Here is a 27,682-nt window from a genome sequence, read left to right on the forward strand (position 1 = left end):
TGCCTGAGGCGAGGGGCGGGAAACAGCTCTGAGGGCACAGCCCCGCCCGCCTCCCACCCGCCCTTCTTCTCAACGCACAAGTTACTCTTTTTTTTCAAACTTCACTTGTGAAAAACACCCCCCCCACACACACGCTGATTCGTCTCTTTTAATTTTAAATAAAAGCGTGTGAGTTTCAAATTCACCGGGAGTTTCAAAATAAAGAACGCAGACACCAGGAGAAGCACAGAGGAAGTTTAATGCCGTCCACTCTACAGAAGAGTTAATGCACCGCTTTAAAAGTAGGGGTATTCCCCACAGAGAGCTTACCACCACCTTACAACTAAAAGCCAACCTCTACCCAGTGAGAGAATTCCAGGCAAGGGGTAGGCAGGACAGTCCAGCACGCTCACTACTGAATACTGCCCAGCAGTACAAGATGCCAGGTTTAAAAGACAAAATCACTTATGTCAAATGTTGTTTGAAGAGCAAAAAAAAAAAAAAAAAAAGGACTGGGTAGTATTCCAAGAGCCACTGCTGAAAGACAAGCAGAATGAACTATACAAACCAGAGCTGGTATTCATAAAAGATGATCAAGCCCTGGTCGTTGACATCACAGTTAGATATCAGGTTAGAAGGTAAATCAACATTTTTGGCAGACGCGGCAACAGAAAATGTTAGGAAATAGCACCATCTAAAACATCAGGTGTGGGAACTGACCAAGGCCAATATCATTAAATTTATAGGATTTCTGCTAGGTGCACGTGGAAAATGGTATCAGGGCAATTACAAATGACTAAAAGAACTTGGACTCTCTGGTTCCCAGCAAGAAAAGTTAGCTCATCAATTACCAAATCAAGCTTTATTCTCTTCAGTGGACACTGTACACCTGTTCACTAGCAAAACAAGAACCGTTGTAAAATCTTAATGTTTTAAGTGTGTTATATGATGATTTGTAAATAAATTGACCCTTCCTTTCTATCTAAGACGAAAGCTGGACCCCATGGAGTTACTGAGGGCAACAAAAGCTTGTAATAACGAGGACAAGAGTAAGTAGGGACTAACTTGGGCTTGGTATCATGACATGTCACCATTTTTGCCAAAATTGACAGTTACCACCAGACTTTACCACGGTGGACAGGCCACTTATATTTAACCCAGAAGAGGAACACGTATATAATTGTATATGCTAGATAAATAGCCTTTGACACCATGAACCACTCCCACATCATTTCAGCTCCTAACAAAAAGGGCGCAATCACATTATTGCCCTGATTACAAACCTGTATTGTAACATCAGTACTGACGCTGACTGAAGAATGAACAGTCAGAGCTCATCAGGATTCGGATGGGTGTAAAACAGGCTGATCCAGCATCCCCACTATTATTTAACTTATCTGTGTCCCCCTTGCCATGAAAATTGGAGGAGAAAAGAAGCAGCTTCCAATGCTGTTTGAAGAATGTAATAGCTACAGCTTTTGCTGACGACCTGGTGCCATTAAGTAGGTCATGGGAAGGAATGCAGAAAAACACTGAAATATTGGATGTCTTCTGCAATCTAACTGACCTGAAGATGCAAGAGGAGCAGCACCACGGCTTTTGTATCCAGCTGATGAAAGATTTGTATACCATCAATGATCATCCCACATGGATGATTACCGGCACCCCCTCAATATGATTGAATCCAGTAGCTCTGAAAAGTACCTGGGCCTATGTATTGACCCATGGGTGGGATATCAAAACCAGAACTACTAGAGAAAGTGAAGGGATGGTTACAATGGATAGGGAAGGCTGCATTAAAGCCATTTCAGAAGGCTGACATCTTGAAAGGATATGCTATCCTTTGATTGATGTACCTGGCAGACCAAGCCGAGGTGAAAGCTACATACCTAGAAACCCTTGACTCGGCAGGGAATGGCAACATCTTCCAGCAAGTACCTGTGACGCCATCCTGTATTCCAGCACCTGGGATGGAGGTTTAGGCATTACCAGGCTCCTGGGCTTGATTCCCAGGGTACAGGTCCGACGACTAAGAATTACACAGTCTTTCGATGAAGCAAAAAGAGCATTTGTTCACCAAGAGAGTATCGAGAAAGAATTTGAAAAATTGTGGATTGCAGCAGGAGGAGATGGGAAAGATTTCATCTGTTTGGGACCCAAAACCGGTTATGGTGATATCAGAAAAGTTTGGGGGTGAGGAACCACCCGCTCCAAAAGTCACCCTTCCAAGGCCCTGTAACTGGCAAAACAGGAATTTGAGAATTGGGACCAAGCTGGTTTCCCAGGGCTGTGAATTTCCAGCTTTGGGAAGGATAAGATCAGTAAGAACTGGTTAGAGTTTTATAGGTGCATTCCCCACAGAAAGCTTATCGTGGCATTACAGCTAAGAGCTAACAATTACCTCACAAGAGAATTTTTAGCAATTTGCCATGATATCCCGAAGAAAATGGAATTTTCTGCTAAGTAGTAACAATGAACCACGTGAGCCTGGCAAAACAGAATTTGGCAGCCAGAGAAGAGAGCTGAGAGATAGGAAAGCATTTGTTTTATGACTATATCCTTGAAGAACTCGGAGACTAATAAAGGGAACATCCTGCCTCGAAAGACACCGAAAGCTGGGTGATATATAGTCAAGGACGAAAATTAATTGGGACGTTGGTGAGAATTAAAACTAAGTGTCCTTTAGGTGAACTATCCTCATTATAATACTAAAAATTACACCTGTAGGCCAGAAACCCCCCTGCTCAAGCCCCTCACTCTCTGAGTATGCATGGTAAATTTAAAGGGACCCATACCTTTAAGATGAAGTGGGAAAGAAACTTATGCAATGAGTAGCTGACGGGCAAGAATATTCGCAGTTACTGACAAATTTAACTACATAAATACCTTGTAGTTTCTCAGTGTGGTGTGCTAGCTTTGTGGAGTTACCACCTAGCACCCATCTTTGTGCAAAAATGAAATTAATAAAATACCCCCACTCTATGTGTAGTTTGGTGTTTTGCATACTGGGTGACTGAACCTGCTTTTCGGGAAAACAGGCAGACAAGAGAGTCAAATCAAAGTCCTGCCGGCATTGTCAGGCGGAGGACAAGTCCTGCATTACTGGATGCTGCCCAGAGGCACAAGGGGCCAGGATGAAAATGCAAGATCACTTACGCGACTTGTTGCCAGAGGCGGCAAAAAAGGACTGGGTACTATATTCCAAGAGCTGCTGCTGGAAGGTGAGCAACATGAATTATATAAGCCAGACCTCATATTCGTTAAAGGAGACCAGACTCCGGTAGTCGACATCGCTGTTAGATATGAGAGTAAGTCAACGTATTTGGTGGATGCAGCAGCGGAAAAAGGTAAGAAATACTAACACCTAAAAGACCAAATTCAGGAACTGATGAACACTAATATTAAATTTATGGGGTTTCCTTTAGGAGTACGTGGAAAATGGTATCAAGGCCATTATGAATTCCTAAAAGAACGAGGACTCTCCAGATCCCACAAGAAAAGTTAGCTCGTTGTTTATCGAACTGGGCGTAGTTTTCTTCAGTGGACATTATGCATATGTACCTTAGTGAGGCACAAACTGTTGTAAGATCCTAATGATTTAATGTATTGTAAATGTGTTATTTAATGACTTGTAAATAAATGGATTCTTCTTATCTATCTACCTAAGGGGAACTGGACTCCCCTGGAGGGTGACAAAAGCTTAGATAAGAGGGCGATAGTATGTAGGGAGAAGAGGGGCTCGGGATCATGACATGTCATCTATCCTGCCAAGGACAGTAATCACCAGTCTTTACCAAGGTGGACGGGCCTCCTATACTTAACCCAGAAAAGAAACACGTGTAATTTTATATATGTTCGATAAACAGCTGTCTTTAAAATTCAAGGAGAGCTCTCCCCTTTCTGTGTTTCGCACCAGCTACGTCAAGTCTGGTGAGATTCTCATCCTGCTTTCTCAGAGTGGCCAGCAAATACCAGTTAAGCCTAGTTTAACAGGTGATATTGCTTCTGAATCTGTTTAAGTCTCTGAAAACCAGTTTCTTCACACATTCTTACAACTGGAGAACAAACTACTACATGTAGTCTTCAACAGTACTGAAAACATTTTTGCAAAAAAGGTATTTGGTATTTACATCTGATTCTGAGTTTTCTTCAGCTATGAAGAACACGGTGTACATAGAAACTCTGCGCGCATTTAACATACACAACAGTTTATAGGAACTGAAGTTGACTGCTGTATTCAGTACAATAAAAATATATGAATAAAACCTAAGAGCTGACAGTACAACAAAAAAGTGTGGTTTTTTAAAAAAAAAGTAATTTTTATAAAAATTATTCTGCTTTTTCCTTGTCAGGCTGCAGCCTCAAAAAAAGCAATTAGTCCATCTTGATCACAGCCATCCAGAATTTCCAGAAGAAAAGGAACTTTAGTTTTCACATTGGTGCCTTTAAACTTAAATTTATCTATGAAGAGATCTGTGATCATACCTGCAAAGGTAAAACCCCAGGACTTATTATTTCCCTTGTTTTCATTATCATGCGTTTTCATTAACTCATTACACACCAACTATTCTAATTGATTCTGGGTTTAGAGACAAGACTCTCATTAAACTTCATGTTTTAAACAATGATTTACTTTTAAACAAACCCAAACCACTGTTAGAACAGCCCAGACTCCAGCTTCATTCCAAAGCGTGTATTTCTGCCTTAGAGTTACCCACATCTGGAACACTAGGAATAGGAACTATCACAGGATGGGCAACAAGGACTCTGCTTACGCTGTACACACAATGGCTTGTTAAAGCTGGTGTCTGGCAGAGAGTCTGAGCTGAAAGCTGTACGGGGAACACCAGAGGTGGTTAAAGAATTTCCTTCACTAAATCAGATCACCTCCTACGAGTCCCCCTTTCGCCCCATGTGCATTTTTCTGATATTTTGCAAAACTTCCCCACTCAGAACTTAATGACTCATTTCGCTTGTACACATTCTTAAATTCCACCCTGAATTTGAATATGATCCTTACTCATGTTCGTAAATACAAGGATCATCCGAATATAAGAAGCTGTCTATTAAACAAAAAGTAGAAAAGCCACTTGCAAATAATCCTGGTATTTTCATTCTCAGTGATATGCTTGTGATGCAGTGATGCCAAGTCGATTTTAGAAGTTCTCAGGTGAACAATTCTTGAGAACCTTTAGAGAGTTACTCAAAGTCTGCAGCAGCATACAAGCCACTTCCAGTACGTGCTAGGCTTTACTGCCTCACCTTTAACTTCAGACTTTCATGATCAAAAACATTATGTAAATACGCAACCTTGGCCGTACAACCAAGCAGACAATATATACTTAACATACCTATTGTTGTCCTGAAGCCACCCAAACGTATCCACTTCCCAAATTATTCCAATTCTACTAATACTGACTTTGTAACTATTTCAGTCACGTCCAGCATGCTCTCTGGACATTAAGTTGCATTTAATTAAAAAGTTGAATCAATCAACAAACCATAAAGTCTCTCGAGATGTGCAGGTTGTCTCTTGTACTCCTCAAGCAGCTGATCTGCCTCTTCCAAAATGCTGCGGTATTTTGGTAGCAGGAAGTCCACATTTCCTTCGTGAACTTGTAATTCCTCAAAGACATTTTAAATCATAAGAATTAGCAGCAGTTAAGTGTCATAAAAGCATAAAAGTAAGAAGAAATTAAGCTTGGGTCTGACGGGAGGAAGCACTTCAGAGACAAGACAATCCCCTTCTAAACTAGCAAGAGTTATTTTCAAAGTGCCTCATTTTCTCATCTCCTAATGACATGCCAGATGTTACTTGTCACTTCATAGCCTAGATTCTCAAAGTATTGCAGCTTCCAGCTATGCGTACTGCCAGAACAGGATCATGCCACTGCCCAGTCCCTACAGAACAAAGCCTGAGGAAGGCTCATTTTTAGAACAAGTACATTCCTAGAAAGTGTAGCATATGATGAAGTCTGAAGGTAAAAGTAAACTCTGACAGTATCACTCAATTTGTGACAGCAAAAAGTTTTAAAGACCTCTTCTAAAATGCCCCAGTCTACCATCAGACTAATTTAAGATGGTTGACAGTATAGGCATTTTTATCCCCCACAGAAGAACTCTTATTTTCTAGACGAAAGGTAATTATGCCATGCATTGCGACTCTGCTGGAGAACAGCTTTCATCAATCATCAGGTTATTCTACTGCACACGAATAAGCTATTAGCCAAAAAAATGAGCAACAAAAAAATTTGTCACAGAAGATTTGCTGTCTAAAGAAAGCCTAAAAAAAGCAGATGTGCAACATCATCATTATTGCACAAGCATAATGTGCATTCAGAATAAATTCTCTATTATTCTCCACCTCCCCAGTTTGCCAAATCAGGCCCAAGTACAATACTTTTAGTGACAATAAAAGATACACACTATTCTTGTTGGTAGCCAGTTTTTCTATTAATTAAAGAGTTCTGACAACAAGGATTTAATTCCCCCAAAGGACAAAAGAGAATTGGTTGTCCATTTTTATCTCCCCTCAAAAAACCAAAGCCAAAAGATGACGGCAAGTTTTTGACAGTAAAATCCTGGTTGTTGGAAAAAGTCCAAGAAATGAGACAGGCTGCCTAACCGGTACCTCCCAAAGACTAACGGCTGAGGAAGGTATTCAGCAAAAGATTAATAAGCAGATAGTTCAGAAATTATGACACGCTGGGGTGAAGTTCCAAAGCAAGGAAGCCGCATCTGGCCTGGACGATCATCCCCAGATCTAAAAAACTTTTAAACGTTAGTGGAGGTTTGAGACGAAGAAGGAACTGGCAAATAACAGGAGGCAAAGGGAGAACACTAGGTGATAAAGCTGGCTGCCTTCTACTGTCCGATTTAAGCGCCCTCAACACCAGTCAGCAATCCTACATGTTATTCACTAGTTATATAGTACAAATGGGAATTTTACCTGAAGAAGTCTGTCTCCTAGCTTATTAAAATACACGTCCTGGGAATAGAAATGGAGCAGATGCCAGTATGACACACACCTGGCTTGAGCCCTACAGCTTGGTATCTGACAACATAATCCCCCAGGAAAATCCTTCCACAGGAGTACTTACTCTCAGAGCATCTATTAAGTGAACCTTCTTGGCCAACAGCTTCTGATACTCTAATTTAGGGTGGATAAGTTTTAATGTGTGCTTCACAGACTCTTCATTTACATCTAGTAGGGAGTAAAAAAAAAAACCAAGAAGCAAATGAATAATACATATTCCGTTTGTAAGAATATAAAATGAAGTCAAGGGCAACAAAACAGAGAAGAAAGTCTTACCATAAGATATGTTGAGATTAATCTTCCTTTTAGTAGCCTCTTTGGAAAGCACATCTTTTAGGATGGAGATTGTAGAAATGTTGTCAGACTTAAAACGTCCCTCACCTTTTCTACAAAGGAAGAAAAACTTTAACTGAATAAATTTAAACACACATGCATGTATTAGATTTGTCCCTACGTTAAAATAGGCAGCCTGTAGATTAATGCCCAAATCAAAGCAAGCAACCTCTATAAAGGTCATAACGATCCTCCATCTGTCAGGCGGCTGTATACACCCCTATGCTCTTCCTTCCTTCCCAGTGTAATCTTGACAGAGAAGAGTTTGTTCCAGTAAGCGAGGCAAAGCAGTACACACAAATCTCAGGTATACACAGAGCTGTTATCTTTATTGTATGGCCCTAAGGTTATACAAGTAAGATTTCTGACTGTATTCATTCCTCCTAAGTTTTATCACTGCAATACCTTGAAGACAAACCTTGAAGCTTCAATACCAGAAGGGAGAAAAAACACTCTCCCCTTCCCCCCAAAAAAACACCACCCAACAACTTTCTACATCTGAGCAGACAATGCGTACAGTAGGCTGGGAGCAGGCTGGAACCTGCATAATTATAACAATTAATTTTTCCGTATTCTACAGTTCTATTTTCAGGTGGACATACGTAATTTGCTGAAGGAAGATCTACCTATTTAATTTGAGAACAAAGTATCGATCTTAAACACAGAAATTATATTTGCCTAATACAAGCTGCAGAAAAAGAAAGTTTTCAGTTTAATGCTTATCGCATTTTTGTTTGCATGAGAATTAAATGCCTTTGAAGTTATTTCTGCTCCTTGATACAAAAAAAAAGAGGAAGTTAGAAAACAATAGGCATTACACAATAATTTCACTGTATTGGTTGGCTATGTTCTTTAAATTCTAAAGCCAAGCCATCATCTTAAAAATATATCAAGCCTTTCCTCCCTGCCAATTTTGTTTTTTGGACCAACTTCAAGAAAAGCCCTATTCAGGTTACAGAGTGCATCGATACTGGGTAGTGCTCACCCCCGGCAGTGCTTGACAATCCTGTTTAAGAAAGGCTCCTGGTCTTTCTAATGATAGTTTTGGTGGGGCTGAGGGTGAAGAGGGGAACAGCTGTAAGTGTGTGAAACAGTACTTGCAGACTGGTTCAAGAAAGAAAAAGACAAAAAAGCCCCAGCATAGTCACATTGTGCTTTAGTAATTGTATTTTACCTGTAAGTACTTTCCAGCTGCGTACCCAGGAAGGTGTTCTGAAAATAAAATGTGACGCTTTCTCCAGCGGGAGTCTTTTCAGGCACCTCAGGCAAGCAAAACACAACCCACGAGTGAATTTCAGCAAAACTGAAATGGCCTTTGAGCGTCAGTGTGTTCATGGGTCTATGACATGAAGAAATTAAAACAAAAAAAACATAGTTAATAGTTATGAAGGAGGGGCCCTGCCAGTGCACTGGTTATTCATATGAAAAACAGTTTAGTTCCACATGGTGGTTTCCTTTTAATTGACAGCCTGTAAAAAGTCCGCTATCTGGCTAAGTAGTTACATATTGCAGATTACAGCGACTTTCCTGTATTTCAAGACAAAAAGCTACACGCACATTCACGTTCTATCTCCTAGTAGGCAGGCCGGACCAGGGTAAGTAACTAGCTGGAAGTTTTTGACATATGCCGTTTCAAGTTGTTAAACCTGAAACTTCTGACAAAAGTAAATAACTGACAACTCCGCAAATATGACCAGGAGCCTCAATAGTCTCCCATGCTGTAAAAACTGCGGACACAGCACTTATATAAAAAACGAGGCATAACGGAGCTCATTTGCACATAAAAGCATTTGGTATCATTCCTTCAATCTTTCAGTTTTGTTTTGAAGCAAGCAATACCTTGGTGGCAGTACAAGATGTTAACTGAGGGTGGGGAAAAAAAATCAAGCAGAAATTGCATAAGTTACCAGGTGCCTAACAAAGGGATAAGGGGAAAAAACCAGCCTTGGCTCAGTTTTGGAGCCAAATTAGCTATGGAAAAGAATTACATTAAAAGGGTGGAGGGGAAAATAAGGCTGAAACCGAAAAGATTGCGGTTACTAACACGGGAGAGTTTCCTTTCTGCCACACCCTCAGCTCTACTAACAGACGGGGCTGCACTATAACCCAGGTCAGTAAAACGAAAAATGACCTGAAAACAAGGATAAAGAATGGCAAGGAGAGCAGGAACCCCTTAAATCCACATTTTCTGTCAGAAACCCCATAAAATGGAACTACAGGCTCAAAACTGTAGGTTGGGGGTTAGAAATGACACACTTAAAGTTACAGAGTAAACACTGTTTCAGTTGCATTGTGTCAGTTTTTCAAGAGAAAAAGGGACTAACATTTCCTTGCAAATACCTGTCATGGTCAATAGAATGAGTTCTCTGATGAAGTGAAAGCGGTTTAATTTGATATTGATGAACTTGGCAGGTTTTTGGTTGAATTCTTGGAGTTACATATGCTTGAAGTGTCCCGTACTGTCCTTCAATCGATCGAACCTGCAGAAATAGAAGCAGAACCCACAAAAAAGAACGAAAGGGAAAAGATTAATTTAAGACAATTTGGAAAATCGGTGGATATTTGAAATATATTCAAGAAAGACCAGAGTACTTCAAGAATATTTAGAGTACTGTAATTACTTGATAGTGCCACTAAAAATAGAGCAAATCGAGAATATTTTAAAACTAGATGAAGTAGTGTCCAGTGAAGTGCTGCCATATTAGATGAATGAAACATTAAGAAAATAAAACCCGCTAACTTACTTTCTGATCAGTTAAAATAAAAAGTCTGTAACTTGCTTCTAATTCTTCAGTGGCCCCATTCTTTTTTCTTTTTTAACTAAGGAAAAAAATACATTCTGTAGCAGTTGGCAGCAAAGAATAGATCAAAGAATTTAAATGAGTAAACTGAATTTCAAAATATCTGTTAATCTCTTCGCGACAATCAAAGTTCTTCCTGAGCTATTTTTGGAAATAGAAGAGGCCAGATTTAAGCCCAAGTCTCAGAACACCCTGAAGGCAAGTACGTGCCCTCCACACCTCGGAGGACACAGCAACACATCGATCACCTCTCTGCTGAGACCGCAGACTGCCCTAAGAGCTCCGCCACTCATGCAGAACTGACGTGAAACAGGAGTGTCCCACCTACAGCTCCAACAGAGCTGTGAAAGTAGGTAGAAGAGCTACTGAAACAGCTTTATACAAACAGAAGAGCAGACTGGAGCTCAAGCATAGGTTTGCTTTATAACCTTGATTACGTCCCCTATTTTATAGGGTCTCAGAACCCAAAAAGCAGCGTTTTGCACGAAAACCCCCGCTTCAGTGTTTTTAATAAAAATAAGTTAGTAAAGAGTTCTCTTTGGAAATAAAATCACCGAGACTTAAAAGTCATATTGCCTGCACATGCATAAACAAAACACAAAAAGAGAATGAACTCCACGTGGCAGGTGTAAATCACTGGAGATCCTCAGTGCACTGCAGTGGGGTGACAGTAGCAGCTGTGCAGACTGAATCCATCACAGCAGGATCCAAATGCAAGAGTTTTGATTTCACACGGCACTATGACGACACACAACTGCAAGTTTATACGTGTTTTTAGTGAGAGAGTAAAAAAAGAATCCTCTTTTTGCGTATGAATGCACTTGATTGATTTTTCTTGTGTCATTTACTCTCCACCTTCTATTTTCAATACTAAAGGTGGCCAGGGTCACATCCCTAAAATAAGAGAACTGAGACACAGGGAGATGAAGCGACCTGCTCAGAACCAATAAGCACACTAACGGCATGTCTGAAGAAGGGGACCTGGGAAATAAAGAGTCTTAATTCTGCACACTAGGTCCATTATTGCGACCTCATCAAAAAACAGATAACCACCCCCAACTTCCCCACATTTGATGCACCTTACGCAGGCTTAAATTTCTGATGATAAATTTTTGACTGGGAGTTTTATATAAACAAACGCCTATCAGATTAGGAGGCTGCAGTGTTAGGTGACTGCATAAAAAGGAAACCTAGAGCCTGTGTGCATGTTGAAGATTTTCCTAATAATGATTTCCTTCATTATTTCCCCTGGTGGTAGCCACAAAACATGTGAATTAGGTGGATCGTTAAAAATAAACCCCCAAACACCCCCATGCCTTAAGTATAAGAAGCATGGAGTGACCGGATTTGCTTCCTCTCCAAAATACAAATCCAGCCTGTATTCCCTGGTTACTTCCCAGCGTAACTTCCTTCAAACACTTCCGAGGACAAACAGCGCCAGAGCTTTCTTTCCCACACCTCACTCCAAGTTCCACACACTGTCTCCACTATCAAGTATTTTCACAACCTGTGATCTCCCCACTGCTTTCACCTCAGGGACACTCAAGAAGGACCCCAGGCTATCCTCTGAAGTAACACATTTTTAGAAGCCTTTAGAAACTCCACAGACAAATAAAAAGGAACACAAACCCCAGATCAGAGGGTTCTCAGGAAACAACCAGCAGCAGAAACTGGACTGATCGTTCGCTCAGGCTAAGCAGTCAGTCCAGGTAGAGATCTCGCCATTCCAAAGCAGACATCTACATAGCCATTAATTTATTATGAAAAATATTTTGGAACATTTTACCTTAAGTTCAAGTCTCGTAGTATTTGCTTGGCATCGGTAAGTCGCAAGGAGAAAGTTGCTATTTGGCTGTAAAGAGCAAAAAACCCAGAAAGACAATACAAAACAGGTCTGTGGTTCAGTTGTATGTTCTGAGCCTTAAGTCCAGCCCCCTTAAGCAAAAGAAAAATTTCTGCCGGTCTGTTTTAACTGTAGACATGTAAAGTTTTGGCTATTTATGTACAGCTATTTTACAGAAGTTAAATACAAAAAAGTAATCTTTGGTTCCCTTGAATATTCCGGTTAATTTTAATTATGGTAGAGTTTAAAAAAATTCTCTATATAAGGATAAATCATCTGAAGCTTCTTATAGTCTTTAACACCACCATAAAAAACACAGTTATCTACTACAGTGTCAGCCTGCCCCACTCATCTACAATATTAGTCCAACATCCAAAAACTAAAGATTTGTAGGAAAACACCTACTGGTGTTGCATCGCCAGTAATTCTGTAAGTATTTCAGTTTATAATTATTTTATAAAAAATGCACTTAAACATATGACTCCCCACATGGCACAATTTTCATGTTCTAAAGTGATTTTGAAGAGATGAACTAAGTAAGAAATACAATGTTCTTCACCTAAAATTACTTTGAAGTAAATATATGTGATACTGGCAACTCCAGAGAAGAGACCAATACGGCACGGGTCTTTCACAGTCCTGACCAGGCAGGAAGAGCAGCAAGACAGCAGTTACTCCTGGATCCTTCAGCACATATTTAGCTTCTCGTTATGTCAGGACCTGCCACAAACTCTGAATTCTGCAGTATGTCTAACAAAGCTGAGGTCTCCAACGTTACCAAATGAGTAGTTTAACTCAATATATTTAAAATTACAAGTATATAAATCCAAGTTCTGTTTTTAATATACACGATTAAGAGCTTTCATCATGTGATCTCTATAAATACCTCTTCCGTTTCACTTACCTCAGAATCACAGCTGCTAAAACTAACAACAGCAGAATTTTTATCCACATCCAGCAAGTCTATGGGGACATCGCTCTGCAGAACATATGAGGAAGGAAAAATAAAGAGCTTAAGTTCCTGAGTAGCTTCTAATGGATTTATCCTCTAACTGTCATCAATTATTTTAATAAGGGAGAGGCAACGATTGTTTCATCCAAGAGGCAAAGGCCTAACAGACGCAGTTTACTACTTAATCCCGGAATAACATGATGAGCTTTCTCTAATTCTCTTACAGAGTCCTGAACTCCTGTGTGGCTAGCTCACAACTTCAGCATAAGATGTGTAACTATCTTTCAGACATGACAGTGTATTCACAGCTTTCAGACATGAAAGTATACTTCATACATATGCATGAAGTACGGTCACGATTGAAGCATTTCCCTATTTTAATAGGGGGATTACAATATTCATGCAGGAAACCAAGGATCATATTACATAATTATTAATGACCCTTTTACTTACCATAACATTTCTGACACAGACCACTTCTCATCTACATGTGTTTTCACCGCAATTAAAATTAAATCTAACACTGTTTTAAAAATGAGGTTACAGGGTATTGGAACGATTAACTACTTGCTTTGGTACTGCTTTAGAACTTCACAGAAGTGTCAGGAGACATTGATAAATATGCCACATCCTAAAAAAAATATTTTAAAAACAGTTGTATTGTCTTCTCACAGCAGAGGAACACCAGATACTGCTTTCTATTTCTTTAAAAAGCTATAAGTTTTAAATGCTACATTAGGTTCAGGGCTAGATTAAACAATTTCATTATTCCTCACTCAGCTACGGAAACAGCAGACACTACAGAGCTGCATGTTAGCTGTAGCTTAGCATTTCTCTAATAACATCCTAATTGAAATTACTCTAAAAATAGAAATTTGTATTAAGAAGTGAGAAATGAAATCCTACAGTAGTTCTCTCCCATTTATTACAGCAAATTCACCTCACAAATTCCTCCTTACCAACTTCTTCTCCCCATGCATATCCCAAAAGAAAGTAACTCAGTACCACGACTCTTTCTGACTACCAAAGGTAACATGAACTTCAGCTGGTGCAGGGGGAGGAGTAACTAATGAAGGCTGCTCCACTTGGCCGGGATGTTTATCAGCAGTTGCACACAAATCAGCTGCTGTTCCATGCTCCCAGTGCACAGGTGGCCCACACCACTTGGAAATTCATTTCCCATTACAGAGGGTACTTCAGTGGCGAGTGAGAATCTGCACCTCATTCAAGATTTACTGAGTTAATTTCTGTTTAAATAAGGATGGACACAAAAAAGCACACACAAAAGTTACGTGGAAACCTAGAACAGCAGGCATCTTGGTCTGTTTTGGTAGTGTGATGTTGCACTGTTCAATAAAGGTTTACGTTGTATTTGTTCCCTAACAAGCATTTACAACAGTTACTTCAACACTGCAAGGCTATATGCTTCAATTCCCTCTTGTAATGATTCAGACATTTAAAAACCCATATACTTAAGATATTATAACTCAGCTTTTTAAACTGGAAAGTCTCTGAATGCCTTACTTAGATATCAAGAAAGCCAACAAGAACAAAACTGCACTCACCTGTACCAGGACATTATCTATCGCTGTCTGCACCTCCAAGATGAGGCTGTAGCTAGCATCATCCTTATTTAATGTAAACTTGTCATTCACACTGAACGCAGGTACTGATGAAACAGCAGTACTGGACTGAGAGGACTGCTGGTATTTTTCACGTTCCTGAAGTACTTTAATCTGTAAGTGTTCCAATTCATTCCTAGAAGAGGGAAACCACATGTAATGTCTTAAAAAAAAAGAAAAACTATAAAAACTACCCTAGAAATTAAGCAGATTAAGCTTGCAAGGCAGTCAGGTTTATCTTCTGTCCACAATTTTCCAACCAGAAGTGACTGGTGACTCCCCTTCCACATACATAACAAAAATAAAATATAAACTGTATCACATGAAAACGTAGCTTCTGCTGTACTTTGCCAAAAGAGATTTCGATGAGTCACAGGAGAAGACAACTTTTTCCCTTCAAGAGCACAGTGCATTTTGAATGATACGCTAGTGACTACTTTCCTCCCATCATTTAGAAGCTATAAGCAGCATGGAAGAAGGGAATCTTATCTTGCTGATGCTGAGGAAGAAGGCATTAAGACATCATCATGTGAAGGCAAGCTAGAAAGAGACTGCAAAATGAGGCTGCTATTAATTTCTACTTTAAAAAGGTTCGATTCTACTTCTACCTACATTAAGGTACAGAAAATCCAGCGAGATAGGAAGGAAAGATGACATTTCAGCTTTTACCATTTCAATTCTTCCATTTAAATGTCCTTCCAGTGCAATTACCTTAAGGATGAAATCTTGCTCTGCATTTCTTGACTTAATTTTAGTTCTTCACCTGATCCACCTTCTCTATGGACAGGTTCTGTAGTCAGTCCTGTCAGCCAGCCTAAACCAACATATGAAGTTTAGATTCCTTATAAGCTATAAAGAGAAGTCTACACTCTGCTTTCGTATGTGTGGAGAGATGTTTGTTCCAGAGACTGGGTAGAGAGAATTGAAACTTTAATTTAATCCTTTCTTTGGAGGATTAATCTAGACGCTAAGCATGATTTTTTTTTTTATGGGTTTCATTCTTAACATACAGATTGGAAAACACGACTTATTCTTTTTCATGAATCCCTCTGCAGCAGTTTTTATCCGAGTGCTTAATTTTCTTCCCACCTGTGTTTCTCTGACAAAACCTTGAATTATTTACAGTACTATAGTTGACCAAAAAAACAAAAAAAAAAGCTGTGCAATGTGTTTATAGCAAACTAGATGTTGCACAGTGTGCTCTTGAGATCGAATGCTGACAGCTGAAGTGGAAAAAAAATAATCTTTTTGTTTACTTAATGACATTTCTTTCCAAAAGCAACTACTAACTGATTATACGCTGACACCTCAGGTATGGTATGCAGACTTGAATGTGTGCTTATCGCTCTAGTTAACTCATCTAATGCACGCAAACAGTAAGACAGCATTATTATAAAACGCACCACAAAAGCTGACACGTCCGCGATCTTTCACATTCTTTAGTTATCTCCTTCAAGTACCAAAAAAGCCCAATTATGGAGCATGAACTTTCAACAAGCCGCAGAAGTTCTGTTGCTGCCAGGCTTCAAATGTAACTTTTACTGCTCCCGGCCCTACTTTTGCTATCTGCCAACATCTGCTGAACTCACGCTACTGCACATCCTACCACAGTTTGCCTTTGAAAACCCACAGGTGAACATGGGCTTTTGCTTTTTTACTTCCTTTGATGATTCGCAGATCTTTACAACATTCCCACTAAAAGAAGCCCCAGGGGACTTTGGCCACAGTATTGCTGCGGCCTGTCATACCAAAACAATTCATGAGGTGAGGTAATAAGAGTTTTTTAACCATCCAAAGACTATTTAAAAGCGGCACTTGCACACCATCATTTCTCAATAATCGAGAACTGTATCTTGCCAAAATACATGACTTTGAACACGAGAGGTTTCTGCAGGCTAATTTTTTAGCACTGAGGATAACCGAAGACAGAGAATTAGCAGTATTTCAGCTCCCAGCAGTTAACACGCAGCGCGTTTATCATGGCCTTTGCGACAGTCAGGCCAATAGCTCCAATCCTACAGAAAGGCTGCTGAGACACCTCACATGGGGAAGCTTTATTTTCTACTAAAAGCAGAATCAACCCCATTTAAAGCCCTACGAAGCTGAAAAGGAAGAAAATTACTTAAAAGCTGGGGGGAAAAAAAAGATATGCATGTCTATCAATATTTTTAATACAAAAAAAATTTATAAATAATTCCTTCGGACATAACTTATTCATTATTTCATCAGAGTTAGGCAGCAGTTTACACCAGAGAATAACAAGCCGCTCTGTTACACAGCGGAACACATTATGAATATCTTAAAATATAGAAAACATACTTTAAGCACAGGGACCATTTTTTTGAAGTATAAATACTAAACTAGAAGAGTTTTCAACGAAACATTATCCTGGTTCCAGTCAGAACAAACACTTTAAGAGACGTGAGCTGCGCTAACAACACAGCCTGCTTCATTTTTATCACATCACCATAGGCAACATTTGCTGAGTAAATGATATGAAGCTTACCTGAATATGTAGATGCTAAAATTTCATCATACCCTTCTTTTCCTACGCAGCCACCCTGGATTGATGCGATGCTCTCTGACAAAGCCTTCAAATAAATACATTCAAGCAGAGGGAAATATCACTGCACTCATTTTAGAAGTTTGGGGTTTTAAGGGTTGTGCTCCTCCTTTTACCTGCATCACAAAATACCTACACAGACCTACAAAAGAGTAAGCTAGCCGATGACTAGCACAGCTAAATTGGGGTGTTTTAACAAATGCATTCCGATTCTACTCTGCATAACAAAGACATTAAAAAGCAGTTTAAAGCAAAACACTGATGGGCAAGAGTTTTTCCAGCAGGAATTAGCAATCTGACTGAAGGCTGAAATAACTGTGGATCAAATCTATTCTAAACAATTCAAAACCAAAGTAATTATGCTCAGTAAAGTCCTGACAGCTTAAATTTATTATTTTACATGTAAAACACAGGCTATACACAACATGGGGTTGTTTTCTCACGGAGAGAGAAGCATTGCATTAGGTTTCACCCAGGAGGGACTTCAGTAGTCAACAGAGCCAGAACTTTAACATGCCCTCTACAGTATTTTGATTTTTGCTCAAATCAGGACCTTCTGGTTGTTAACTATTAGGATACTGCTTCGAAGTTTGTGTTGTCAACATTACAGAGCTCATCAAATTAAAAACAAAACACACACTTTCATAGTAATGATCTTGAAAACACTAAGTTTTGAAATACAGACTTTTTTTTTAAATTAATTTTTCCAGCAGAGAACAGTATGATGAATGTGGGCTTACATGATCATATCGAAGGACAGGATCATCTGCACTCTCAAAGGTATAGATTTCTAGCATACCATCATCTCGTCCAATGAGTAATTCTTTAACTCCATCTCCCAGAATGTCAAAACTATCAATACATAAGATACCTAATGAAAATGAAAACAAAACCATTTGCTTCATCTTTATCCGTATGACACAAGAATGCACAGGCCACGTTCGGTTACATCGATTCTTGGTCAGCTTTCAAGGTGTTATTAATGCTATTTCTGGATGAGTCCACCAGAGGACTGAAGTCTCCCACAGAATCCCAGACTGGCAGGTGTTGGAAGAGACCTCTGGAGATCACCTCGTCCAACCCCCTGCTTGAGCAGGCACACCCAGAGCAGGGGGCACAGGGACGCGTCCAGGCAGGGTGTGTGCCCAGGGACTCCACAGCCTCCCTGGGCAGCCTGTGCCCCTGCTCTGGCACCCTCACAGGGAAGAAGATTTTTATCATGTTTAGGTGGAAATTCCCACGTTCCAGCTTGTGCCCATTGCCCTTTGTTCTGTTGTTGGGCACCATGGAAAACAGTCTGGTCCCATCCCCTTGACACCCACCTTCAGATATTTATAGGCATTGAGAAGCCCCCTCAGTCTTCTCTTCTCCAGGCTGAACAAACCCAGGTCTCTCAGCCTTTCCTCATAAGGGAGATGCTCCAGTTCCCTTAGTGAAAAGCACTGAACAGAAACCCCTTCCGATGTTCAAATAGCTTACTGTTAAGGGGTTTAACCCTCCCTCATCAACATTTCCCCAGGTGAACTATTTGTCTGTCCACACTACTGTAAGTTTGCCAGTTGAAGACGCAAGCATTCTTTGTTTCCTATAATTGACCTAAAGCTATTGGTAAATGGACTACTATGAATTCTGGCTGAGGTGACAGAAAGAGGGTTCTGACTTGTGCCAGACCTGGACTAGGTACTACTACTTGGCACGTTAGCGGGCAAACCCACTATTAGCGTAGGTGGAAACAGCCTATGATGATTTATCGTGTTTCTACAAGAATTAATATAAAAACCAAGATGGAATTTAACTTTTATGACTCCTTCATATCTCATATGAAGGGTAAAGGCATACTAGGAAGCATTTTAAGAAAATAATTCATCAATAGTTTTTGAGATAATTAAATTTTTTAAAAATATATGTATTTTTTCTATTCCCAGTCTTCTCCTTTACAAATGAGTATGGGTTAATAGGTGCTGCACAAGCAGCACACCAAAGCTAAAACAGGGAAAGTGTCGTACTATGCTCTGATTAGTTAAGCCTCATTGTGGAGCTTTAATATATGCCTTATTCCACCTTCAGACAAAAACCCTCATAATGGCTTTTAAAAAAAAGAAAAAAAAAAAAAGTCTTGCAAGGAAGATGCTAACCTTTCCTCTGAAGAGACTTCAAGACCACTGAACATCTGAAAAATCTGGCAGGTATAGCTGCACTTAGAAATAGTCACCAAAATGATAAAAACCTCAAGTAATCATACGCTGTTTTACAAACGCCACTTTAAAAATACTGTAAAAACAGAAGCGTGCTAAGGTACTGGAAATAATACAAGCAGAAAACCCAAAGACAAACTGATTAGAATGATTTATAAGAAACTCAGAAGAATGAAAGAGATCTTACTTGTATTACTATCACATACTGACGTAATTACAATATGCCTCCAAAGTACCTATGAATAAGATTTCCTGATTATTCTACTTGTTATAAAGCCTCAGATATGCTGGAAAGCTAGAGTGAGAGACTGAGACACATACCTCCTCTCTTTCTTTCATTTCCAATTTCCCACTTAGGTATAGACTTGGAACCAGTGATCTGGATAAGACCCAGTTGACCATCAGAAGTTCCATACACAATTTCTTCTCCAGAATCACCTAAACACGTAAATTGAATTTAGAATTGATTAAATCAGGTACGCCAGTTTAAAAAATTTGAAATGATTGTGTAGTCACACTCTACAGCCCAAGGTAAAAAGGAAATACTAACATTAGTGTTGTGTAACAGAACTGTCAAGCTTTAAAAACAAAAACAAAAACATGAAAACCACACCTGTTCTGCTAATTTCTTCATGGCTATCACTTCACTATGTATCAGTGCCCCCCTGCACTGGAGTTATGCCTAAACACCATTCATAATCCAACACTTTACATTTCAGCAAAGAGAGGCTATTAAATTGCCTTTACAGACAAGAAACAGAGATTCAGAACAGCTTCCAATAGTGAATGTTGTGCCAAGAATTAAGCAAGTAAGAACTACTTTTCCAAACCAGCTCTGAATGTCACTGTCACACAATCTAACTCAAACTAAATTAAGCATCAGATTAACATACTAAAGCGATTTCTGTTACGTTAGAACAGATTAGCAAGAAGGATGATCAAACTATTTTAAGCCTGATCCTTCCACAGTCTTAGTTTATGTGAGCTCTACTCAATATCCTCACCCATCCACGGACGGATGCATCTAGTGGTTCTAGTTATGGAAATCCATGGGTGAGAGAAACCCAAACCCAGAACGTTGACATGGCCCCCAAAGGTCCAGTTTGCATTTACATAATGACACTACCTTCTATCTCACTGCTCCTGTAAGAGCCTTTCAATTAAACGTGACTATAATTTACAACTGTTCAAACCAGTCATACATGTGTGTATACATGTAGTTGTATGTAAGGAATGACTTCACATAGTCAGTTTTTCTGCCGCATTTTTAACGTCACCTTAAAAATCAAGGCAAGATGTAATTAACGAACACAAGCAATAAAATCTTAAAAGTACAGTAAAATAACATTATTTAGCTGTGTGTATATTCAAGATCTTGTTACCCCCATTCCCGTTGTTTAGAGCAAGAACAGTAGGTGGTCCAGGAACTTCTACTTCATACAGTAAATCAGATCCCTAAAGACAAAGAGAACTATCTTGAATGAGTTTTGTAACAAAACAAAACAACCAGCCAAACAAACCCACGCCAGCCAAACCCTCAAAAACCCCCAAAACACCAGCCACAAACCAAACCCCCACAAGGACAAGGAGAAAATTATTATGGATAATAGTGACAGATACACTTCACTTATACAAACTCCCAATACCTAGAGGAGAACCATTTCTATGCCAAAACACTGTGAAGTTTTTATAAATAAAACACAGGACTCTTGAAATGTGTTATTATTAAAAACAATCCATAAATTTGTCTGGCGAATAGATTTGTTAAACCACGTAATATCACTCAGATTTGTCGCAACAGTAAATTGTGAGAGCAAGAATTTCTGAACTGATAAAGCCTTACACATCTGATTCCCTTACGTGAGCACTTTTATAGTTAGAAGAGACCAATTTGTTATCTACTTCCACCTATGAATTACAAAGCCTATCTACAGTGTTTTTATTAATCCTCATTTTGCAAGTTTATAATAATGGTTTTCCTTTAAAAAAAAAAAAGTACCAGCATTATAGACAGTAACACTGCCAAGTAAAATACAGTATGCTTATCCTCCTAATGTTTAAGCCACGCTGATATGCCGATTCCCTTAAGAATCGCTCCAATTCTATGGCATCAATACATAAAACATAACCAAGCAAGTTTTTTAACCTGTAAAACTCTGAGGACTCTGTCCTGACACGCAAGTACCGGCGTAATGCAATTCACTTTATCTACGGGAAGGCAGAGAACATCGTTGATTTTATCTCCTGACAGGTAGTAGTGCTGGTCCTTGCAGTCGCAGTAATGGTTATAGATATAGCTCGCACAAAGAAAGAGATCTGCTCCTGAAATATGCCTGAGAAAGAGAAAGCACCTCCTGTAGCACTTCCCCAGTGTAGTTGCAGTGACAGCCTTTTAGCCCTACTACACGCACGCACTATCGCTGGCGGATTCAAGGCACTAGTGAGCCCCACAAGCTGTGCCAGCTATTAAAAAAAATTTTCTTACGAATGCTAAAACCACAGGATTTCTATAGCTCTCAAATTTCCTATTTTGTCTTCACGTAAAATCCTAAGCATATGTTTATAGAAATTTCCTTAATATATTTTGAGAACATTCATTCTTCTCAAGCCGGTCTGTATATGGCAGCATCTTACAACCCTATCCAAAAAGGAAAATAAGTTTGTTCCTGTTCTGCTCCAGGAAGAGCATACGGACATGATACACCATGGCAATAACCCCAGCTCCGCTCACCTGCATTCGCACTGACACGAGCGCCTCCAGGCCCCTCCCAAGCCCCCACACGCCTTCTGAACTTCACCATGGTTTTCTAAGTTCCTTCCTACACATCATGGCACAAGCTAAAGGTGGACTGGCACTTAGTGTTACCTACAAGCACCCTGGATGGTAAAGAATGATTTCATAAGAATCACCAACAACCTGCTATGGCTACGGAAAAAATGCAAAATATCACACGTACATAGCTTTGATGCTTTCAGTGAGGTTAGTTTCAAACGAAAGAAACTGCTTCCCTCTTTTTGTGAAACCTCTAACTTCTGATCCTGTAGCCACAAAAATTTTCTCCTGCGGTGTATTAAGCGCTCCTCCCAACTCCAGTCTTGTAATTTTTTGGCCCGGCAACGTCTTGAACACCGTCTGTAAGTAGAAAAGCGATTTTCATAGTTACAATATCATATTTATGGTAATCTTTTAACATAAAGCATAGTAAGCGTGCTTTACAATTTCTGGCAAAACTAAGATGCCATGGATTACCTGCAGACAAAATTAATCGGTATGTTTCTCTTCAGAACTGCAAAGCAATCGAGCATTTTATAAGTCAATAAATATAAAAAGTTGTAAAATATAGTAAATTAATACTTTATTATTTCAGTGTTATTCATCCACAGGAAAACTGCAGTCCTGCTGGTAGCTGTAAGTTTTTTGGTTGTTTGTGGGTATTTTTTTTCAAAAAGAACATCACACATACACACTCCCTTCCTCTTACACATTGCATTCTTATTCCAGAAGATGACATAGATTTTGTATTGCTATGGAGTCCTTCTGAGCTGGCTATGAACTTCCTCAAGGGAGGGGGAAAACAAAAAGAGAAGTTTTTATTAAGCTGGGCATAAGCCCAGGCTCATAAAAAACAGTTTGTCAAAATCCCTTAAAGTGACTGACTTAGCGAACCGCTACAGGTTTTTGTCCAGTCACAGTAACTGAGTATATCTATAGCTAAAACCCAACCAAACTGCAATGCAAAAGGTGTTAAAACGAGGGGGTTTTTTTGATGATATACACTGCTGTCTGACCCTACAACTGCGGAGGACCACGTGCTTGTCCAGGCATGAAATCAGCACACCCTCATCATGGCTAGGTATCAGACCGCAGCCCTACCTAGACACCTTCCACAGGTCGCTTATTTCCCATGTCAATAGAAACAGACTTTCAAACTTCATTTGGAAGAATATTTTTAAAATAAAATTTTAAATGGAACATTTCCACTTACCACAGCTTCCCCTTTTTTAATGCCAAAACACGTAATGACTCCATCCTGATCTCCAACAACCACCTTCAAAAGTAGAACGCATCGTTATTTTGTATTACAGGCACAAATATTGTTTAAAATAATGCTTTTCCTAGATTAATCACGTTTTGCTGTATTTAAGTACTTCAAATTCTATGGTACTTAATTTACACAGCCGTATGTAATAAAGTCAGATAAACCACTATAGGTAGGACAGTAAAGCCTAAGAACTATAATTTAAGTGACAGCATCTACAGTCCTTTTTCTGCTGGGCTTTCTGCTTGTAGTTCCAAACACCAGCAACCATCAGGTGGAAGCTCCAGAAAGGCATATTTGGGAACAGTTGTATTTTCGTATTAATAAAAGAAAAAAATGCGCTGTTGTGTCTATGGAGTTTTTCTAACTAGGCTTCCTTAGCTTGAACTTGTATTGAGGAAGATTTTAGAAAGGAATACTTATACTAAAGTGTCAGCAAAACAGAAATGGAGGAACATGCAAAAAATTCTGTGCGGTTTCAGCAAGTTTTATTCCTTATTGGTTCTGAAAGTTTTCCAGAAGCAAATTCGGACTTTTTTTCCCTGTTTTCCCCACAGTTTTCTAAAGCGTTCCAAGCATTTGGTTCCCAAGTTATTCCCTACGGCGGCCTAAGTAAAGAAACCCCGAGGATGATGCGCGATGTCACGAGGGGAGGCTCCACGCCAGAGGAGGAGGCCGGTACCTTCTGCGTCGCCTTTCGCCCGGAGGCGGGAAGGAGCCTCATAGTCTTCTGAGCCGTCACTCCCACCTGTGGGCAGACACAGGCTTTAGCCGGGCAGGCCCGGGCGCCGCTGGCCCTGCGGCCGGGGCTGAGGGCCGGGGGTAGGCGCGGCGCTGCGGGGCCGCCCGGGGGCCTGCGGAGGGACGGCTCAGCCCCGCTTAAGCCCGGTTCTGGAGCCGCGCGCCCGCCGGCCCCGCCGGGAGGCGCTTCCCGAGGCGGCCCCGCCGCCGGCAGCAGCGGGACCGGGGCTCTCGTCGGCCCCGCTGGAAGGGTCCCCCGGGGCGAGGGCGCGGCGCCGCGGCCAACAGCCCGGTCCCACCTGGAGGTAGTCCACACGGGCCAGGCTCAGCTCCATAGCGCCGGCGGGCAGCGCCTGCCTCCCGCCCGCGGCCGCCGCTCCCGTTACCGCGGCAACCTCAGAGCCGCCTTCCCATTGGCTAGACCTGACGTCGAAGGGGCGGGGCCGCGGCAAGACGCGCACCCCGATTGGGCAGTGCGCCGGATGGGGGCGGGCTCCGGGGCGCGGCGGCTGGGGGCCTCGGGGAGCGACCCACGGCCTGGCCTGAGCCCGGCTTAAGCCCGGCCTGAGGCGGCCTGGTGCGGCGGCCCGTCCCAGGCAGTCGGAACGGGCTTCGCAGCGGGTGGCTGGGGTCTCCGGACCCGGGTTCTACCACGTAACTCAGCCTTTGGTGGCAAACTACCGGGAGAACATGGAAGATCAGTAAAGTAGGAATATTTTATTTAACAATGAAGCATCGGAGGCAGTATTTAGAACAGTGTAACAAAATACCGGCCCTGCACCGAGCCGGAATTTTAAAAAAATCATTTCTACCGCATAAAGAGTAGCTTTGGGCTGAGTTCACAGCGCCTGTCACAGGTGGTGTTTAAAAAAAACCCTCTAGTCCTTCCTCTTGAAAGTAAATAATGCTGAATTAAGAAAGGTGGTCATGGGTACGTGTATATACATACATGTTAAACAGTGCTGCTACAGTTACATTCACACTTACCTGATTTTCATTAATTCTTTGTAATCATACCGTGAGTTCTCGCCTTATACACACTACTAGCGTCACTACTAAAGAACAAAGATTTCAAGTAATCCCCCACGGATCTCTAGTCAATTTATGGTATCATGAAAACTGCTATTTGTACCCAGTTGCTGCAAGGACCACAGTACTAGGCTGTATCTGTTATTTTCACTTTTTTTCTTGCAAATTTAGTGCAAAGAATTCTCAATATGTATTCATAAACCTGTTAAAATATCAGCAATTCATACCATTATACCTTTTTAACACATTAAATGCAAAAAAAAAAAAACCCCAAACAACAAACCAAAGAACCAAAAACAAAACAGGATAGTTCTTGCTTTGAGACAATTAAAATGAAGAGCGCAATCTTTTTGTGGTGAGTTAATAAAATTTCCTAAGACTACATTCCAGAGAAGCTGTACATAAAGTTATTTAGTGCTAAAAATCTACAATACGTTTTTCAAGTATAAGATACTGAAATATTATTGCCAATAAATAGTTGTGCTGTAGTCAAAGCCGTGGTTCATTTGTTGAATCATTCACATCGCAACATATTCGGATTTAGTTTCTCACTGAGTTTATGTATTAAAATTGCTAACTCTTCTGTTGCTTGGGACTTATCCTCCAACAGTTCATAGCGAAGGCTGGAGATATCCTGTTTGATTTCCTTTAATTCACCTGTATGAATCATTAAAAGAAATACGTGTTAGCAAAGTTTAACATTCATTCAATACCATTAAGTCACATCAGTGCGTATTTCAGATTATTATAATCTCAAAATGTTCGTGGGAGCAGGCACAGGGGTGGGGCAGGAGGCTTTACGTCGTCTTCATTCTCAATGAGACGGAAGCGTGTTTCCAACCCCTCAATAGTGCCAAAGCTATTTTAATAGTCCATCGAACTCTAATGTTGTGCTCCACCTCTACACAGAGCAAAGGTTCAAAAAGCGCTTTGCATAGGTTAATGAATTAATCACAGCAAAATCGCTGAACAGCTGGTAAATATTAGTATCCCTCTCAGAGAGAGAAAAGGAAAAGAGATTTTTTTCTGAAGGGATGTGTCAAGATCACACAGGAAAAGTGTGGCAGAGCTGGCAATAAAACTCACAGCTTCTGAGTCTCTCTCCTCTTCCTTACCAATATCCTTTGAATTAGAAAAAGTCAACCAATTTAAAATTATGTTACAGTTTGATGCAAGTACAAAACACGCATTTAAAAGAAAACAATTGTCAAGGCCAGGCTCATTACAAGCAACAGCATGTTTTCCATCATAGGATATTCAGTTCAAAAGCAGCAGCTTTTTAAAGTATTCAAACACTATTCTTCCAGCAAGCGTACGGTATGCGAATTCTCACACAGTATTCACCACAGGAAATGATTTGTCACGTATGAAATTAAAGACTACAAAAGAATACCTAAATTCCCTGGTGATGCAAAACAGGAGAAGAAAAATCCCTAGACTTATGTGTAATATAGCTGCAGTGCGTGAGAATGCAGACGTTTCCTCATTAGCATATAGCAGGCTTCAAAAATTGAATCTTCAAAGGCTGGATCCATACTTCGGGTACCAGCGAGATGGGCATGACAGAAAGAGCAGTCGCTACCTTTGCTATGCAGCTGAAGACTGAGGTTCGGGGATTAGCTGACCTGCTCAAAGTGGACTTTCCTCTACAAAATTGGTGATAAAGCAAGAACCATGATTCTTCTGCACCCTCTTGCGCATCTAAACACATATATGCCAATGGCAAACAGCCACCAGGGAACTGGAAAGACCTGTAGGTCCCTGGCTCTGTTGGTGAGAGAACAGTCTCTTTGTCAATCACTAGGCAGATGATTTCCCCCACCACAGAGCAGGAACAGGAGGAAAGCAATGGCGATTAAGGAGGGGGGCACAAGGGGCACACTGAGAGGAAGATGCTTTTAGGAGCTTCTCTGCTTTTGTCACTCACGAGCTCAGCCCTGTACAGCCACATAGGGTGGGGAAGAGTCAGGATAACAGTCAATGCACTATGCTGCCTTTTGAAGGCACAGGGTGGGATTTAGTTTATATTTTATTTTCTGATCCCTGCTTCTCGCTGCAGAGAGTGACAGATGAGCAGAGAGTAACTAACAAGCAACATAAAAGCTATGCTGCCTTAGCTGAGAGGGCGGCCCATTCAGGCCCTTCACATCACGTATGCACGCCGCCACCTGATGCTTCCATGCCAGTAAAAGCCGTTCCCATCCCAAGTTGTTCATCGCTGCACACCAGCTGGAAAGCACAAGGCTGCCAGAGGAGTGGCTGGGGTCAGCATTCCCAGTGCGTCAAAACCAACTAAACTAGCCCAGACCAGAACTACTCATGCTAAGCAGGTATGTTCTTCTGCTGGCAGTCACGCAGATTTCTTACTGGCCGAACCATGACGGTTATAACCTCCAGCCTGTGGGGAACACCACCATTGCTGGGGTGTTACCTTTCCAAGAGCAGAGCCAGCCTGGGAGGGACATCATTCTACTGCCCGATAATTGTTTAGCTAGAGTGCAGAGTAAATATGCCCCATGTTATACACATCCCTATCATTTTGTCTGGG

General features: G+C 40.7%; 2 protein-coding genes across 4 annotated transcripts in view; both read right to left on the reverse strand.

The window, feature by feature from the left end:
- Window positions 1-220: 220 nt before the first annotated feature.
- On the reverse strand, window positions 221-24,508 carry BBS7 (Bardet-Biedl syndrome 7). The gene is made up of 19 exons (XM_075090182.1): window positions 24,405-24,508; window positions 24,047-24,112; window positions 23,311-23,373; window positions 22,282-22,457; window positions 21,471-21,657; window positions 20,707-20,779; window positions 19,646-19,762; window positions 17,870-18,000; window positions 17,073-17,157; window positions 15,278-15,380; window positions 14,510-14,702; window positions 12,897-12,971; window positions 11,936-12,001; window positions 9,689-9,828; window positions 8,523-8,687; window positions 7,292-7,401; window positions 7,080-7,183; window positions 5,481-5,604; window positions 221-4,464 (listed from the first exon to the last, which is right to left on the reverse strand). Exons 1-19 carry the CDS (start codon window positions 24,438-24,440, stop codon window positions 4,328-4,330), a joined length of 2,151 nt encoding a protein of 716 aa, XP_074946283.1. The 5' UTR covers window positions 24,441-24,508; the 3' UTR covers window positions 221-4,327.
- A 290-nt stretch (window positions 24,509-24,798) lies between these two features.
- The window catches only part of TRPC3 (transient receptor potential cation channel subfamily C member 3), a 45,138-nt gene continuing 42,254 nt past the window's right edge, over window positions 24,799-27,682 (reverse strand). For 2 of the 3 annotated variants that reach the window (XM_075090181.1, XM_075090180.1), the window contains one exon: window positions 24,808-25,791. In XM_075090181.1, the coding sequence (XP_074946282.1) occupies window positions 25,649-25,791 (143 nt within the window). In that variant the 3' untranslated portion in view covers window positions 24,808-25,648. Of the gene's footprint in view, window positions 25,792-26,220; window positions 26,257-27,682 lie in introns of all 3 variants that reach the window. The other variant, XM_075090179.1, reaches the window with a different exon arrangement.

The sequence above is a fragment of the Phalacrocorax aristotelis genome, chromosome 4, assembly GCF_949628215.1.
Source record: "Phalacrocorax aristotelis chromosome 4, bGulAri2.1, whole genome shotgun sequence".
NCBI classification, from domain to species: Eukaryota; Metazoa; Chordata; class Aves; order Suliformes; family Phalacrocoracidae; genus Phalacrocorax; species Phalacrocorax aristotelis.

Bases quoted from the DNA above. Each gene is read 5' to 3' on its own strand.
- BBS7 (XM_075090182.1), bottom strand. From the start codon at position 24,440: ATGGAGCTGAGCCTGGCCCGTGTGGACTACCTCCAG. The intron at 8,688-9,688 runs GTATTTGCAAGG...TTCATGTCATAG, and splicing joins CATTCTATTGACCATGACAG to ACCCATGAACACACTGACGC. The intron at 4,465-5,480 runs GTTTGTTGATTG...TTACCTTTGCAG, and splicing joins ACATCTCGAGAGACTTTATG to GTATGATCACAGATCTCTTC.